This window comes from Xenopus laevis, chromosome 1L, assembly GCF_017654675.1.
Source record: "Xenopus laevis strain J_2021 chromosome 1L, Xenopus_laevis_v10.1, whole genome shotgun sequence".
Classification (NCBI taxonomy): Eukaryota; Metazoa; Chordata; class Amphibia; order Anura; family Pipidae; genus Xenopus; species Xenopus laevis.
In genome coordinates this window covers 74321894-74340832 of record NC_054371.1, presented here as the reverse complement: position 1 = coordinate 74340832, position 18939 = coordinate 74321894, and the positions used below count along the sequence as shown (strand labels likewise).

The 18939-nt window shown below is 35.5% G+C and overlaps 1 protein-coding gene across 2 annotated transcripts in view; it reads right to left on the bottom strand.

Moving 5' to 3' along the window:
• LOC108710474 (bifunctional heparan sulfate N-deacetylase/N-sulfotransferase 3) overlaps positions 1-18939 on the bottom strand; it is a 144602-nt gene that overhangs the window by 105886 nt on the left and 19777 nt on the right. For both annotated transcript variants that reach the window (XM_041590446.1, XM_018251613.2), the window contains one exon: positions 4211-5325. In XM_041590446.1, coding sequence (XP_041446380.1) covers positions 4211-5191 — 981 coding nt within the window. In that variant the 5' untranslated portion in view covers positions 5192-5325. The remainder of the gene's footprint in view (positions 1-4210; positions 5326-18939) is intronic.

Sequence of the window (18939 nt, the reverse complement as noted above, 5' to 3'; positions counted from 1 at the left end):
GGTTGCCTAACTTTTGGCACACCCAAGTGTAAAATGCTATTCCTTCTCCTTTAAGGGTATGTCTTAATATGACTTAACTTTTTTCTCATATGAGTGATATCTCTGCAGTGAGCACCAACCATTTAGTTTTTTGGTGTGCTATAATGTGGACATGGGGTAACATGGGTGTGGTTTAAAACAGGGAGTGGATAACACTGGCTTCCATTATCGGCCCTCCACCATGTAGACCAGAAAAATTCCAGCCCTCTGTAACACAGAAGTTGGACAGCACTGACATAGGGCATATGATATAAGTAAATGATCATATGTCTGTGGTCATATTCAGAAATATAACAAGGCAATGAAACAGCTCATCCATTCCTGCAATGTAGACTTTTAACTAGTGCTACATGTGTTGATGTAATTAGCATAAATATATCATTCTTTATAATAATAAACACATTTAACCACATGGAGATAAAGACACTCCATTTTGGAGCCAGTATGCAGAGATGTATTTCTTATGGGTCTCTTCATTAAAATCTTATGTAGTTCTGCTGAGATATCTGAAAGACAGATCTCTTTTTTTAACTTAATAGCAAACTTTCAATCGTCTAATTTATGATTATTTATTTGAAAAATCAATAAAACAGTTCAAACAAACAAAATGTACTTCAAATTTAGACTTGAGCTGTTGCATGGACAAATACAATTCTTATTCTACAAAGAACAAACTAAAGTAAAACCATTCTCTTTATATCTCTTTCTTTATGCATATATGTGCATAGGTCTTGTGATTAAATACATTACATGGTAGCCACAAATCTTTTATCGGCCATGTATGGTCACCTCAAAAGTCTGTTGGCAGAACTGAACATTTCAGTCTACTTTGAATGCAGTGTTGCTCCAAAGCTTGATCTTAAGAACTAATTATCCTATGCAGAGCTCTTTTCTTTTCAATCTCCTTTCATTCAGGCTTGCTTTTCTTTTTAACCTCTGTAGCTATGCTTTTACTAGTATTCTCTGATAGAAACCCTTCAGCGCTTAGTTTATTTAATATCCTGTACAGTATAGAGATTTCCCAAATGTACTGCACTATAAATGACATCCTTATAAACAGAGCATCAGAAAATATTCCAGCCCTCTCTGTATGTGTTATCTCTGCCTTTAGTTATGTCTTTGCCCACAAATAATAGGAAAAGGGAAAGGGGGTTAGTTGGGCTGAGAGCATTCCTTTGTTAGTGCCAATAACAGTGCTATTTACATGGGAGAACTGTAGATTATAAAAAATGTACCTCCTATTAAAAGTTAAGAAGTTGTTAAAAGTCACCTTGGAGATCCATGACCTGTATAAAAGTATGCATTCTTGTGCATTTATATGGTTGCAGAACTCCATGATGACTTTTAACAACCTTATAAATTATAGTATAACGTACATTATCCTCTATATAAATCTACTCACTTCTAGTAAAAGCTTTTTCTTAATAGTAAAGTGTCCCTCGGAATTCAATATAATTGCAGTATATCTAGATAGTGTATATTTATGCATCACATTCAGGACCAATGCATTGCCCATTGCTCAAAATATCCTACTAGGGCACTGAGTCTTATATTTAAAGTTCTACTGGAATAAATATATAAAAATATCCTACTAGGGCACTGAGTCATATATTTAAAGTTCTACTGGATTAAATATATAATACTGGATTTATAAATTTGCCCTGTTCCTCTTCTACCATAGGGAAAATGAAAGCATATTTAGGGGCCCATATATTAAACCTCAAAAACCTTGAATTTTAATAAAGTCAAGTTTTCAGAGGTTCAATCGTATGAAATGAACTGAAGCTTAATTTTGTTCTGACATTTTTTTCGCTCTGATTTATTGATAATTTGGTTCATTTCATTGATGGAAGTTAGGTCAAAGTTGTTTTAATAAAAAAAAAATAGATTAATTAAAATTTTAGTAAATAACCCCCTTAGTATAGCAGATTTCATGATGGAGTTTATATTCCAAGGAAACAAGATCTTGATAGGAAAGCTAGATATGGCTGATGTCGACAACTGGAAAATTCCCATAACAATGCATTACTTATTGTCTAAAAAATTATATGTACATTTGCCCTTATTTTGCAACAAATAAACTCTACCCATGTTGATGGTGAAATCCCTTTCCCAGTCCCATGACCATGAAAATTTCCTCTTCCTTTATATGGGCTTTTTGAATTGTGACTTAACAGGAAGTAGGATGTGTATCTGTCTATGAAAGCTTACTGTGCTGCATGCAAATAAAGGCTTCATTAAATAAGTATGTGCAGATCAACAGAGCTGGGGTTGGGAGCAGATCCGCTTCTCTCAGCCTGCAGAAAAAAAACTCAGGTTGAGAGCAGTGGAGCCCTGGCCCTGACAGTTTGGCTTTAGGAGATAATGTAAGAAAAAGTGTCAACTGATAAAGCCATACAAGCATTTAACTAATCTTCATGACATTAGGACCTCATGTTAATTGATGCATATGGATGAGATTTAATTGTTAGTCAATAAAACAAACAGAATGAGTTCAGTCATACTCACTGTATATACAGGGGCAACATAGACCATTCGTGTAATTGAAGCAGTCAAGCCCAGATGCTAAATAGCCAATATACAGTTCAATGTGTTTTTGTTATCAATCAAACGCCATGTCTTCATCATTCTCATTTAAATTTTATTTTCCTGGACTTAACTAATTAATGTTGTTTCATTGCAATTGCTAAATCTTTTCCCTTGCCCAGCTACTACTAACATTAGCTTTGTGCAAAACTATTAAGATGTATCAAGCATTGTATCATATTTGGTGGAAAATGCTGATTTACAGCCAATTTGTAATGCATCCACAAAAAGTCTGAGTCTACTACAGCTAGAGACAGAGCTGCAGATGTAGTGATAAGCAATTAGTGTATCTCTGCTGTAACCTGAGACTAATGCTTCATCTAGTAGACAGGTGATTTCTTCAGTCCTATCTCCCACATTCATACAATGTTTTCCTATGCTTCAGATGTAGTTGGATAGCTAGGCTTTTTAAATGCTTAAAACACAATTCTAAAAATATACATGTTTTTGAAAGAGAAATGTATCTTCACTTTACTCCTACAATGTTTACTCGCATTTGATAGTTTGCATGCTTGCTTACTTGTTTCTGTGGCATTTTTTAAATGTTGAGTATGCTATTCATCAGATGATCAAAATATACATTTGAGCATTTTGTAAAGTTGTAGGTTTTTTTTAGTAGTAGCTATCTCTCATATACGTAACACTGACTGTGGACAGTGTGTATACCTTTATGCCACTTAGAATGTAGAGTAATCCTATTTTATTTAAAGGGCAAGCCAAAATCTCTGGGGTTGGCCAATAAGAATTATATAGAAAGTGCCACCATCTAATTGTTAAAAAAAGTTTAAATTAATAAATAACCCCATTTATATACTAAAGTCCGAATGTTAAAAACTAGAAAAATATGCCTGTCGAGGTTGTATATTGTATATAATGGGAGAGGTCCCTATCCTATTTGTAAGATTTTGTAGTCTGCGCTGGAATTAGCCTGAACATCATACTATTTCTGACTTTTCCGGTTAAAATCTGAAAAATTTGGGCTTTTCGGGAAAAATCCTGAAGAAATCAAGCATCTCGGGAATAACAACAAATAAATCATACAATTTGGGGGGTTTTTTTGTCCCCGATCCAACTAAATCATGCTTTTTTAATAATAAATAAAATCCAATCGTGGATTTTAGTTTAGTCGAACTTTTTTTAATTTAATATTCGAATTTTGATAAATAGGGCCCAAAATTTGCATTTGTCAGTGGAGTGTTGGTGGTTGAATGTAATATGAAATGTATTTTCTTTATTGGGATGACCTCCCACACAAGCCAAAAGGTCAACTGTAGAAAGAGTGATCAGTTGTGGCACCACACACCAATCAAGGGCTCTACAAATATGACGAAAGAGATCAAATGTCTCAAACTATGTAGTGGTGCACAAGAAATGTCCGAATCTGAATCCTGCTGAAAAAGGCAGAATCCTGGCTGAATCACGGACTGAATCTTGGATTCGGTGCATCCCTAATACTATGTGAGGCCAGCTTAAGTGTTAACATACTGTAGGTGTTGAGAGAAGAAAAAGTCAAATCTATTGATTTTATACTGTGCCAGAATTGTACTGTAAATGATTAGTTTTGAGTCTGAAATTACACACTTACCTTTACATCATTGGCTTTCATCCTAGTTCCCTCTTTCCCTACAAATATATCATCTATGTCCACAAGAATATACCTTTTCAAAGACAGTGTTAACCTTTTCTTTGTTAGAAAGGAAATAACGTCAACAAAAATTAGCTTGTGCAGCCAAAAGTTCAAGTTATTGCCAAAAAATACTCTTTGAATTCCATCATGAAGACCCAAATCATAGATAACTGTAGCAAACATAGAAAGTTTAGATAGTTGAGGAGGTCCTCCAGCAGGCATTTTTACTTTTGTAAAAACTACTGGTTGATAGAATGAGTTATTGACTTCAAAAACTGTCCATTCATTTAATAATAATGGTCGTTTACCAGTGTTTGAAGATTTTGTTATATGAAGTAAAGGTGTATGAGGATTAATACAACAGTTTTTGACAGCCATGTTGCTGTTGACTCTAAATGAAAAACCTTTTGGATGGAAGCTCTGGATGTTATTTTCATTGCCCTTAAGGAAACCAATGATGCCGACTCCATATTGAAGACAGTATTTATCCAGAAGGTCTTTGTTCCACAAATCCATGTTTACATATTTCATAAAGTTCTCATATATTATAAGTGCATATTTTCCAGTATGGTTTTCTGTAAGATGAGGAAGGTCTCCTTTTCCTGGAGCAATTTCTGCATGGAATTTAAATCTGCTGGATTCTAGAACACTTATGATGTCTTGTCCAAGTTGAGAGTATTGGCTTTCTATAAACACTAGAATAAAGGGTTCTGTCCTTAAAGAAACAGAGGGACGTCCAGTTTGCCCTTCCAATAGTTTATATGGCAATGAGTCAAAGTCTCCACAGTCTACTTCCACTGATAATTCTGAAAGGTCATTGTCCTGTTTATAACCACTGTACAGATAATAAGCTGAGATTACAATGCTTACCATGCAAAAAGTGGCAAGCAGCAGGACTGTTCTCTGAAAATGTCTGCGAATTTTCATAATATAATTCATTGTTGAAAAGTCAGTTAACAGGAATGGTCAGTGAATGAACACGTCTTAAAAACCCAATCCAGTGCAGGTAAATAATTTATGTAACCATTGCAGCACCACTGTTGATTCCCAAATCACTTCAAAGAATGTGAAAACTAAAATAAAGAAAAAATATCTCATGTTAATAACATTAATGACATGGTTGATTTAATTCATTAGATTAGAATGCACTAACTGAACAATTTTTGTCTAGACAGAAAATGAAACCCAATAATAAATACTTGGCAAAAAATGTCTCATACTGTCATAACATAGTTTACTGATAAAGGGTAACAAAGTAGATGAGTGCTGTTCTTCACCTGTTCAGTGCTATTTGCATGTGTGGAGTGGAACACAAAACACTAGGGGGTGATTTATCAACATATATATATATATATATATATATATATAAAAAGGAAAAATGACCAGCAGCACCCAGATATTTTGTGAATAATCAAAAGTGTATTGAAAAAAATCACATATAAAGCCGACGTGACGTTTCGGTCCACACCGGGACCGGGACAAGTTTATATACCCATGATCCCATTGAATCCATCAACAGGAAGTGACAAAACACCATGTGAAGCAAATACATCAATTAAAGGAGAAGGAAAGGTAAAATCTAAGTAAGCCTTATCAGAAAGGTCCATCTAAATATACCAGTAAACCCCCAAAGTAGTGCTGCTCTGAGTCCCCTGTCAAAAGAAACACTGCATTTCTTTCCTTCTATTGTGTATACATGGGCTTCTGTTTCAGACTTCCTGCCTTCAGCTTAAAACTCATTGCCCTGGGCAAGAGCATGCTCAGTTTGCTCCTCTTCCCCCTTCCCTCCCTTCTCTACTGTAATCTGAGCCCAGAGCAGGGAGAGACTCAGGCAGGAAGTGATGTCACACCATGTTAATACTGCAGCTCCTATCCTAAACAAACAGAGAGTTTCTAGAGCTTTTTACTCAGGTATGGTAAAGCATTCTACAGAATAAATATAGCATTCTAGCTTGCACTATTGAAGCTAATCTATTAGCAATAAAATGCCTCCGTAGCTTTCCTTCTCCTTTAATACTAAAAAATACAAGCCATTAAAGTGACCAAGTGCCATAATATGTGTGGTTATACATTTAAAATACGTATAGGTGAATTATAAACCTCCGTAAACTGCTGCAGTGCTCAGGATAGTTAATCGTTAATCGTTAAAACTTTCGTAAAGGTGCTACAGTGCTGTTAATAATTGATTAAAAATGTATACATTGTGATAAATATACGAATAATATTCAAAAAAATTACAATACAAAATATCCAATTTGTCACTATACTACTTGGTCAGTACTTAAGCTACTACTTAATTTGTAATGTATTCTTCTGGTTCCAAAAGTCCCCCAAGTGTTATATAGCTATTGGTCCATATCATAAATACTTTAACACCATTAGTAAACACGAGTTTAGAGCAAACCAGTTAGAATGTATTGTCTACAATATGTACCACACAACAAGGTATCCGAAAAAGGATAGAACTCTATCTATTTAGCCAATAAATTCACTCTTATGTATTAATCTGGTAATCCATTCATAAAGTATGTATCCTGTGATAGATTATTTCACAGAAATAATTCAAAGCCAAACAACTATTCAAACCCTTGGGAGCTACACAGTTCAATTCATATGTCCAAAAGGCCTCCCTCTGAAGTAACATACGGTCAATGTTACCACCTCTTGCTGAGTCCTGAATGCAGTCAATCGGCATATAAGTGGAGGCCGGATGTTTGGCTTGCAACCAGTGTTGTGCCACTGGTTGTTTCAAAATATCCTGTTTGGTTTCCTTTCTTGGTTTTGGGTCAAGTGCCGCTCTGATGGTCGAGCGATGCATGCTTATGCGTTCCCGCAGCTGCCTACAGGTCTGGCCACAATACAATAGCAGTCAGGGGCATTGGATTATGTACACCACATTTTGGGATGTGCAAGTAAGTCTATGTTTTACAGAGTACGATTTGCCAGTGTGTGGATGGAAAAATCTGTCACCTACAATTAGGGAATTACACATTGTACAGTTGCCACACTTGAATACACCCTATTTATTCAATCTTATAGGTGTTTCCTACTTGATTAATTGCACTGCAGCACTTTACTGAGGTTTATAATTCACCTATATGTATTTTAAATGTATAACCACTAGTGATGGGCGAATTTGCGCCGTTTCGCTTCGCCGAAAAATTCGCGAAACGGCGCCGGCGTCTCGTTTTTGACGCCGGCGCCCGTTTTTTCGACGCCGGCGCCCGTTTTTTCGACGCCAGCGCCCGTTTTTTGACGCCGGCGTCCATTTTTCGAAAAAAAAAATTTTGACGCCGGCGAATTTTTTCGGCGAATTTTCGCGGGCGTTTCGCGAATTTATTCGCTGGACGTGAATCGCGCAAATTCACCGCGAATTCGCGCCTGGCGAATAAATTCGCCCATCACTCATAACCACACATATTATGGCACTTGGTCACTTTAATGGCTTGTATAGCCTTTTTAGTATTAATTGATGTAATTGCTTCACATGATGTTTTGTCACTTCCTGTTAATGGGTTCAATGGGATCACGGGAATATAAACTTGTTTGGGGGTTTGACATGGTTGCCTTGAAAAAGGTCCCTGTGTGGACCAAAACGTCACATCGGTTTTACATGTGATTTTTTTCAATACACTTTTGATTATTCACAAAATATCTCAGTTTTGCTGGTCATTTTTCCTTTATCTAATTTCATTACCTTGCACCCGAGTTGAAACTGAACGAGCGGAGTGCTGCCCACATGAACTCAGATATATATATATATTTTAAAAAATTATTTCCTTTTTCTCTGTAATAATAAAACAGTACCTTGTACCTTTACATGATTTTCTAGTAGACTTAAGGTATGAAGATCCAAATTATGGAAAAATCTGTAAAACCTCAGGTCCCAACCATTCTAGTTAAAGGTCCCATACCTGTACTTACATTGTATATTATCTATTTTTAAATTATCGTATTTAGTAAACTTTAATACATTTCATATTTCATTGTTTACCTGGTTCTACACATTGCAACTATAAGGAGTTTATGTGTTATTATTTTAATAATTATTTTGCAGTAGACATTCAATTGTACTTTGCATACATTATATGGTGAAGTTTGGGGATTTCAATGTCATATAGTTTCTATCCATTTCTATCTATCAGATTATCTATCTATGACCGAATTAAAAATAATTGGAAACAGAGAAGCAAATCAAATACAATTGGTTTCTATAGAAACTTACTAAACAACATATTTTCAGTGTGAAATTGACCTTTTCAGTGTGCATTTTATCTTAACAGTTTATTACCATATTTTGTGCCCACAACGTGCACAGTATAAACACATTTTTGAGTACTGACAAACAGAAGCAACAATGAAGCAGGAACAACACATGACAGCATAAGACACATTCTTGGGCTCAGATTTGTTCAATATGAAGGAATGATCCCAATGTCAAACACAACACTGTTCAAATTAAAGAACACATTTATTATAGGCAAAACCTATGCAAAAGAATTCTGGAGACTTTTTTTTATCAAGGCACATGTGTATGTTTTCTCTTTGATTGAACACATATTTTGATGAAATTCTACAAGGAAATTATTTCTCTGGCACAATACAGAGATATTTATAGAGAATCTATTTATTAACAAGTGTAAAGGAGAGATTCATCTATTATATGTGTGGGCTATTGCTCAAGGCCCTGAACATACTATGTTACTAATGGAAAACAAAACATAGCAGTTCTACACATGAACATTAATTTGGTGCATACTGTATAATCAACAAAGTTTGTACCAAACTACATATGTGTCTTTGTGCTCCGTGATCTCTAAGCACCTTCCTCATAATAAGTTCCATGTCATTGGGGGCCCCATCAGAAGATGGGTCCCTACCTGATAGATTTAGCAACATTGAAATTTGACTTTTGACAACTGATTTTTTTGGCAAAAATTACAAATTCCAAAACTTGACATTTTCCAAAAACTCATAATTTTGATATTAAGGGGTTATCTATCAAATTTGCATGTTTTTTTAAACCAAATGAAATGAACTCACAACTCGAATGGTTTCTTTGAATTTGAACGGAAAAAACTAAATTCAGAGAGTTTAAATTGCGAAACCCGAAAACTCAAATTGATCAAGTTTTCAGCAAAAAAAAAAAAAACTTGAATCGCTTGAATTTATAGAGTTTTCAGGCAATACACTCCAAAAATAACTCGCAAATCATGAAGGCTATCAACATCTTCAAATGGTTCAAGGGACCTCTGCCCTTGACTCCTACATGACCTCAACAGGTTTTAGATGGTGTAGTTTTGGATTCAAGCTATTTCCAGGGTGGGGGGTATAATAAATCTCGAAAAATGCAAGCTTTTTTTAACCAGAAAACAAACATTTTTGTGTAAAACAGAACTTGAACCTAAATTAATAACCCACGTAGTGCAAACAATGGTAACGATTGCCATTTAACAGATGCAAGGTCATGTAGAAGACATTGGGAGTTGTACTAGGAAAATTCAAGCTATTTTTTAATTAAAATTTTTCAGATTAATTTAGACTCCCTGAAAATGATGGGTAGAGCGTGATTTCACCTTTCCCAATACTGAAATGGTATGAACTTTTATGCTTACTGATTATATTAACCAAATAACTGTTTCTGTTAAAATTTGTTTAAAATGTTTAATAAACACACTGCTACACCGGACTTATTTGACAAATATATCAAGGAAATATCTCGAAAATACACTTTCATACGTTCATACTTTCATACTTTCGTGTGAATTAAAAAAGAGAACTTTAGGCAAATACACATTTGTTTGCACTGAAAAAAGATACTTGGTGTGGTTCAGTGTCAGACTGGGGGCCCGGGGAAGCTACTTCAGGACCCCCCACACCCCACCCTTGCTGCTCACCACATCGCCCTCTCGGGCCCTCTCGGGCCCCCTCGCAACCCCCCTCCGGCCCCCCATGTGGGGGGTTAGAAGCAGTGACAGGGTCATTGTGCTGGGAGTTCATTGGCATACGTCATGGGCCGGTGCACAGAGCGGTTCTGGACCCCCAGTCTAACCCTGGTGAGGTGACATAAAGACATGAAACTGTGTATTCTTCTCACTTTGATTTTCAAAAACTGGCATTAAACATCCCCTTTAATAATGTATTAGTTAGGGGTTTAAGTATTATAAATAGTTTGAGGAGTTTTCTTAATAATTTAAAAGAAGGATCTCCCGTGTGGAATAGGGCTGCTAGAGGTAAAATACATTATGATAGTTTTATGGTAAAATATTAGCATAATAAAATAGCTCTGCTTAAAGTAAAGCATTTTACTAGGCATGTAGAAGAAAAAAAAGAAACACAGAAAAAACCCAACTAAATGGTTCAATACCTTCAATAATGGGGATTTTTTTAAATCTGCTTCTGCTCACATGATCAGTAATTTAATAAAAAATAAAAAGCCTGTAAATTAAGGTAATTCTCTTTGATAAAATTCCCAATAGACTCGGAGAAATGAAGTATGACAAAATAAAGGCATGTCTCCTAATTATACAGTGCAATTTAGGACATCATACCACCTTGTAAATGAGAAATAATTAATGTTGCAGCATCTCTCTACAGATATAACAGATTTTAATGTTAGTGGATAGTAAAAATACTTTACTTGCTTAATGGATGAAGCGTGTAGCTATATGAATTAATATTACGCAGGATGGGTAAAGTACTGCTTTCTAAATGTTTATGACTGGCTTTGGTAAAATTCTTTATTTGAATGCTGGTAATTTTTAAAATGATACCTCCACCCCCATGTCTTTTTCCAGTTTCCTGACCCTGTCTCTGTCTTTGAAATATGTTTTGGTCATGTACCTATTATAAGTTCTGAACTATGTCTATGGGGTATATTTATCAAAGAGTGAAGTTAATAGTGAAGTTCCGCCACTAGAGGGAAATTCCGCCACTCTCCATTCATTTCTATGGGATTTTTATAGGCGTATTTATCAAAGGGTGAACTTTCACTTTCACCCATTGATAAATACACCTTTCAAAATCCAATAGAAATGAATTGAGAGCTGCGGAATTTCACTTTAGTGGCAGAACTTCACTCTTTGATAAATTTACCCCCTTGTCTCTAGCTTGTGTCCATCCTGGCTCTACATCTGCATCAGTTTAGGTTTATTAGTGGACCAACGTGGACCAATAAAACGTTTTTTCTCCCTGACAAAGATTCCTGTACGGAATTGAATCATTCGTCCGCTAATAACCTTCACTTTATTGGATTACTGGATCTTTTGCCTAAGCTGATTGATTTTGGAGTGCCGTCATCGGTGGGGTTTTGTAGATTTTCAAGACTGGCACCCAGCTTTCTTATTTACTTATGTTGTGCTCTCCTACTCGCAGGGACTTTTAACCAGAATGCTTGGGACCTGGGGTTTTCCGGATAAGGCATATCCATACCTTAACTCTACTAGAAAATCATTTAAATATTAAATAAAGCAAATAGACTGGTTTTGCTTCCAGTAAGTATTAATTATATCTTAGTTTGGATCAAGTACAAGGTACTGTTTTATTGTTACAGAGAAAAAGGAAGTCATTTTTTTAACATTTTGATTATTTGGATAAAATGGAATCTACGGGAGACAGCCTTTCCATAATTCTGGATAACGGATGCTATACCTGTGTGCATGTGTATACTCTGTCGAGTTTATAAGCTTAAGAAACTTGAATTTTGCTAGGACAACTTCCCTTGATGTCTACATTAACTTTCCAGCTTAGATGACAAAGTTATAAATTCAAGTTTTTGTGCAAAGAAATTCGAATAGTGGGAAAAATTTTAATCCGAACTTTTTAAACAACTGTTAATTATAATAAATAATGTAACCCCTACTGTAATTTATAAAGATATTCTATGTTACTGAGGCTATAGATAACCATATAAAAGTACAAGTCAAATAACTATGATATACAGGATATAGTAATCAATATAGGACCATACTAACTTCAGTCACTAAATAAGCTTTTCATTATAACATATGCGTACACAAAGAGATTGTTTAATGTGCTGTTATATGTAGAATTTAAATATTGTACATTTATAGACCTGATCATGCGTAACTCTCGTTCAGGAAGCTCACTCTCCCTTGTGGCTCCTGCTACATACAAAGTGTATAATTAGGTACATAAATCTACAACATCTATTTCTGTTAATCTGGATTTGTCTGAACCCAACGCTGTTGGTCACACACTGTGCAGCCTTCTTTGGTGACATAACAGCTGAGAAGCTCTTGTGGGTTACCATGGCAGTGCAACTCTGAAGAAACATAGGCTACTCACATATCACATAAGGTTTTCAAGAGCAGCTAAAGTACTAAACAGGGAAAACTGTTGAAGAATAAAGCCTTCAGGATATAAAAGTATTCAATATGGACACATAATCAAAAATCACTGGCTGTAGCTTTAAAGGTGCATTATAATTTCCAGTCATTGACTTTTAAACATAAATATCTCCATGCAGAGTGTAACATTGATATTATCATGTTTCACTGCTCACTGCAATTTTTCTTTTCTCTAATAATTCATTGTCAACCTCTAAACATTTTGGCAATGGGTCTACAGTTGAAGGGTTAATTATTAAAATCTGACTGTTAAAATCTGGAAAAAAATTGAGTTATTTTCACTAGAAAACTCGAATTTTAAGAGGGAACCAAAACCTCAATTTTTTCGAGATTTATTATACCCCCCTTGCTGCAAAAACCCTGATTCTGAAAATCCATCATCTCAGACCCGTCGAGGTTCTGTATGAGGCAATGGGAGAAGCGCCTATTTCAATTCAAAGTTTTTTGGTAGTCTGTGCTGGGTTTAGCCTGGAAATCTGAGTTTTTCAGGCAAAAACTCAAAAAAATCGAGCATTTTGGAGAAAAGCCTGAAAAATATAAGCAATTCGAGTTTTTGCAATCTGATTAAAACAATTTTTTTTAAATGAATTAATAAATAAGCTAAGCCTGGGCGTTTGGTCAAGTTTTTTAAATAAAATATGAGTTAAATTCGGATTTTAGTTAATAACCAACCATACATGTATGAGCTTTTATGTTATAGAATTGCCATTAATGTCATTAACTCATAGTTATTGAGCAGGAATTTTACATTGTTGGTGTGAATTTTGGCTGGGAAATCTGTTTTATTAAATCTGGACACATTTTTACATTACAGTAGCCTCTTTTTTTACATGGGCTCTTTATTCATCTGGGTATACTGTAGGTGCAGGCTTTGTATCTGCTTATCAATATAATGGATTTCTCTTTTGTTTCCATGGTTATCCATAAGAGTAATGACGTTTAGTGTAAGTATCTTAATTTCTTCTTCCCACATGGAATATATTAGGGTAACATGACTGCTGTGATAACTGATACTCATATGGTAGTGTAGGACAAGTTTACTTTATAAGTATATGTTCAATCCTAATATTAATGTATTAATCCTGCTTAAAGGCAGGGGACAGTAAGCCATTGCTTGAAGCCCAGTCATTCATACATTGCAGCAGGAGACGTAAGGGTTTAGGAATGAAGAAACAATAAAGGGATAAAGGCAACTGATTATTTTCTTACTTTCCTTGCAATCCTAGTCAAGTTACTTTTCTCCCATTACTTCAGTTAATAAATAATGGAAAAATAAAGAAGTTACTAATATAAATTTCATCCTATAGCCCCATTCTTATCCTTATTCCCTGTTAAGTTTAATGCTCACAAGGCAAATTTGCACCTGCGCAGTAAACCATAGGAAGTCATCAGCTTTGTTCGGCCAGCTACAGATATAACATTGAAAGAATAAAGTTTATTGGTTGCCATGGGTTACTGCACTTGTCCAAATTTGCCCAGCATTAGTAAATGAGTCCAAGCGAGCCATTACTGTATGACAGTGATAGGTAATCTTTAGAAATTATGCTGTTGTAAAATAACACCCATGGTGGCTCCCTACTTTTTCATCTTTCAAGGTTCAGATAGCACTAACACTAATTATATATTGGTTCCATATGCTCAGAGGTAGAGCTTCTATGTCACATTAAAAAGCAGCAACCTTAACCTGGTTCCCCAGCATGGTTTATCCCTTGATACTAATTAAAGGATGCTGTGAGTTTTGCATCACCTAGAGAACCAAGCTTAAGAAACAATTTAATAAGATATTCTCCTTGAAGCTGAAGTCCCAAACATGTAAAGTTCAATCCATTCCCCTATCAGCACCAGTATGTGCATGCAGCATGTTAATAGCTTGGCACTCCACTCCAGCATCTATCTATAAATCAGGTAAAAGTCAATTCTATGTTTTTGGTCAGTTCTTTTATAATTCTTAGTATTCAATTTTACAGACTGGCTCCAATATGGTTAATTGCTTATAGTACATTTTCATTATCTGTTGTTTATGTACAGCAATATGAAAGCACTTGGAAGTGATGTTGGTTGTAGGCATGGCTGCACCAATCCCTGAAAAGTGGTGCAAATAAAGAAGGCGCAAAGTGCAATTTTGCCATATGTTTTACCCCCAATGTAGGGTTTTCTCCCAGATATTTGGCATAATTGTAGACCTACAATAAGGGGGTTATTTACTCAACTCCGAATGCAAAAATCACAAAAAAAAATTGGGTTTTTTTTAATATAAAATTGGACTTTTAAAAAAATCACAAATTTTCCCGAACTTATTTAACCCCGAAGATGGAAAAGTTTGAATCTGAAAATCCGGCATCTCAGACCTGTCGAGGTTGCATTTAAGTCAATGGGAGAAGTTCCAATGATTTTATGATGTGCGCTGGGTTTTGTGCAATACCCCGAAGTTTTTGGGTGAAAATTCCGAAAAAAACGTAAATCGGATTTTTTCCTGCAAAGCAAGTTTTCGGGAAAATGTAATAATAAATTAGCATGAACAACCCGAGAGGATTTGATCGGAGTTTTTAGCAGAAAACATTGAGATCAATTTGGACTTTGATAAATAACACCTAAGTTGCATCAATCCACCAATATGGATGCAGAAGTATGTATTTGTTTTGTTTGTATTTTTATTAGTATTGCGGCACTTCCACAATGCAGTTTTAACAAAGGCCTTAGAGCCCAATTTTTGAGTAGTAATGAGCGAAAATGATGCCCATAGACCCCAACGGTTGAAAAAAAAATTGTCCTAAATGCACTTCGGTGAATTTTCATAGTTTCAAGAATTTCCGGCAAACGAAACAGGTCAGATCCGCCCTTCACTAGTTCTGAGAGCCTATTGATGTAACTCAGTAGTGGAGCCCTGGAACTACTACCTTGTCAAGGCTGAAGGTAATACTGGGATTCCCTAACATTAGTACACATGAATGGTGTCAATGCATGTTCAGTGTTGCATCCTTTCTTTTCTTTTAAAAAATTTTTTTTTGAAGTTTCAATAAAATACAATGACTTAACAAAATAAAATTCATATTATATTTCTTAGAGAAAGAAAATTACATATGGTTAAATTTCAAAGATTCTTTCGTGTAACATCCTTATAGTACTCAATGTTTTCTGTGGCATAGCCATATTTTGCTAGCACAGAGTTATTAATACAAGAAGGGGCATAAACTCAAGCGATGAAAATATAATTATACCTTTTTATAGGTCCCTGGTGAGGCCGCATCTGGAGTATGCAGTGCAGTTTTGGACTCCAGTCCTTAAGAGGGATATAAATGAGCTGGAGAGAGTGCAGAGACGTGCAACTAAACTGCTTAGAGGGATGGAAGACTTAAATTATGGGGACATGATTACACTTTACAAGTACATTAGAGGACATTATAGACAAATAGCAGGGGACATTTTTACCCATAAAGTGGATCACCATACCAGAGGCCACCCCTTTAGACTAGAGGAAAAGAACTTTCATTTGAAGCAACGTAGGGGGTTCTTCACAGTCAGGACAGTGAGGTTGTGGAATGCACTGCCGGGTTATAATGTGATGGTTGATTCTGTTAATACTTTTAAGAATGGCTTGGATGATTTTTTGGACAAGCATAATATCCAAGGCTATTGTGATACTATATCAGTGCATGAGTATATATAGTGTATATGAGTATATGGAGGGGTCAGTGTGTATATGTATGGATGCTGGGTTTTATTTGGAGGGGTTGAACTTGATGGACTTTGGTCTTTGTTCAAGCCGATCTTACTATGTAACTATTTAATAATCCCTTTTCAAATAATGGGACCAGTACACTCAGGTAAGACATATGGGGAAGCAGCCTATTTGTCAGCACTGCAGCAAAATAAATATGCCACAACCAAGGAATCACAAATACATCCAGAAGAGCTCATGTGCACAGAACATATGTTTTCAGTGGGAAAAATAATATTGTCATACAAATTAAGAAGTGCTTAGGTAAATTAGCAAAATAATATGTATAAAATGTTATATTTTCTGGTGCTTTCAAGGGTTAATCTCCCTGGGTCAATGGCAATGGTAATGTTGCCACTTGCATAGAATTATAGGTGCACTTCTAGCATTCAGCTGATGCTGTAATTACAGAAGCTAAATTATATATTAAAGGGTGCTAAATTACGGATAATTAACATGTATAGGTCTAAAGCGAGTCGAAACCGGTGGCCACATAAAAAGATTTCCCATTTAAGGAATTTATAATTCAGCAGCTCTATATTTAGCGCATGGCCATTATGTTGTGAAAATGTGATGCCCCGTGCATTTTAGCATAAAAATCTGCTTTGGTTGCGAAGCTACAAATTGACTCATGAACATCTCCATGCTTATTATTTATTAACATGAAACATAGCATCATTTTCCAACATCTAAAAATTGATTTCAAATAATGCCAGAATCTCAATGAGGTACACTATAACATAATGTTTATAACATTCACAGATGCAATTAGCAAATTATGAGCTGTATTTCACTCAGCACATTCAGCAGGCATACTTTTCAGTATATTTAATATGTTTAGATATCTCCTCGGTTTCAAGCATTTAAAAGTTCCTCTTAATATATTTTTAATGAAGAATTCTTTTAAAGAAGCTTTGGTCTTATTAGGAATAAATGTAACAGCTGAATTAATTTTAGTGGCTTCAGTGAATAAATTTAAAGGGGGAGAGAATTTACCCTTTTTTCCAGATAAGGGGTCTTTATGTAATCTGGATCTTCACACCTTAAAGGACTTGTAAACCCTACATGTATCTACCATGTATATAGGTTGGACATATCTTCCCCACCCAAACCACATCATTTGTACTGCATATACCCCCTCCATTTGCTCCATCACATTTTCCTAAAGCAAATAGCAGCTTTCAACCAACGGCCATTTTCCCTCTTACACATTATCAGTAATATTGACATCTGCAAAAAGGACATGTATGCTATAAAGTTCACGCAATGCAGAATGCAGGTTTACACAGGCACAACATACTTTGATAAAAAGTTCTGCTGTGGTTGAGCACTGTAATGGTTTAGCTGAGCTCAGGAGAGGTGGTAATCTGAGCTAAGAAGAGCTGAGCATGCTCATGAGACAACAGCCAAAGTAAATTCCTAAGGGAGGGGACAGAGTGGGTTAGAGGAGGAGAAGGATTTCTAAGTTCTTAAGGAGATGCTGCAGCCTTATTGTTAACCTTTTAACAATCAGAGTGGCAGGTACAGTATCTAAAGATAAAGAGGCTTTTCACTGATTCAGTTTTTGTGGGGAGGGTTTACATGTCCTTTAAGTCTACTAGAAAATCATTTAAACGTAAAATAAACCAAATAGGCTGGTTTGCTTTGAAAAATTATTAATTATATCTTAGTTTTGATCAATGACAAGGTACTTTTTTATTATTACATAGAAAAAGGAAATATTTTTTTTTAGAACCCAAGCATCAAAACCTTGACGTAAAAGGTAGAGGTTATCTGCAGGCATAAAGGGCAGTAAACTCCTTCCCTAAGTCAGTCTCAAAGCGGGTGCTTGTCACAGTGTTTTTCTAACAGATTATGGGTAAAACAGATCCATGTTGATAGAAGCTGAACTGAAAAATATTCCATAAAAGTCAACGGAATGATTTACTTTAATATTTAGGAGGATATAAATAGTACATAGTAGTAGTAGAGACTGAAAAAAGACCCATCAGGTTTACCATTTGTCTAAGTAAATCCTGCCATGAAATCAAAGCCAGCAATTTGCTTAAAATCGCACCTTAATCTGCAATTTGTGTTAGCCCCTAAGCCCCCCTGATGTATTCATTTGCATTACGTGTGTAATGCCTGGATGACAACAACCACCATATTGGTCTAAACGAATGGAACAATAGAAAAATGACCATGTCATGTATGGTCCCACTTAAAGGGATTCTATCATGGGAAAAGATGTTTTTAAAAAATGCACCAGTTAATAGTGCTCCTCCAGCAGAATCCTGCACTAAAATCCATATTTGAAAAGAGCAAGCATATTTTTATATTTATTATTGAAAACTGACATGTTTTCAGTTTCCCAGGTGCCCTCAGTCATGTGAATTGTGCTCTGACAAACTTCAGTCACTCTTTACTAGCACTGCAAGTTGGAATGATATTTATCAGAGTATGGGAATCACACGCTATAAGCAGGGTGCCTGCATTAAATATTTATTATATTTCCACACACAACATGTTTCGGGCACCAAGGCCCTTTATCAACACACTTGATAAAGGGCCTTGGTGCCCGAAACATGTTGTGTGTGGAAATATAATAAATATTTAATGCA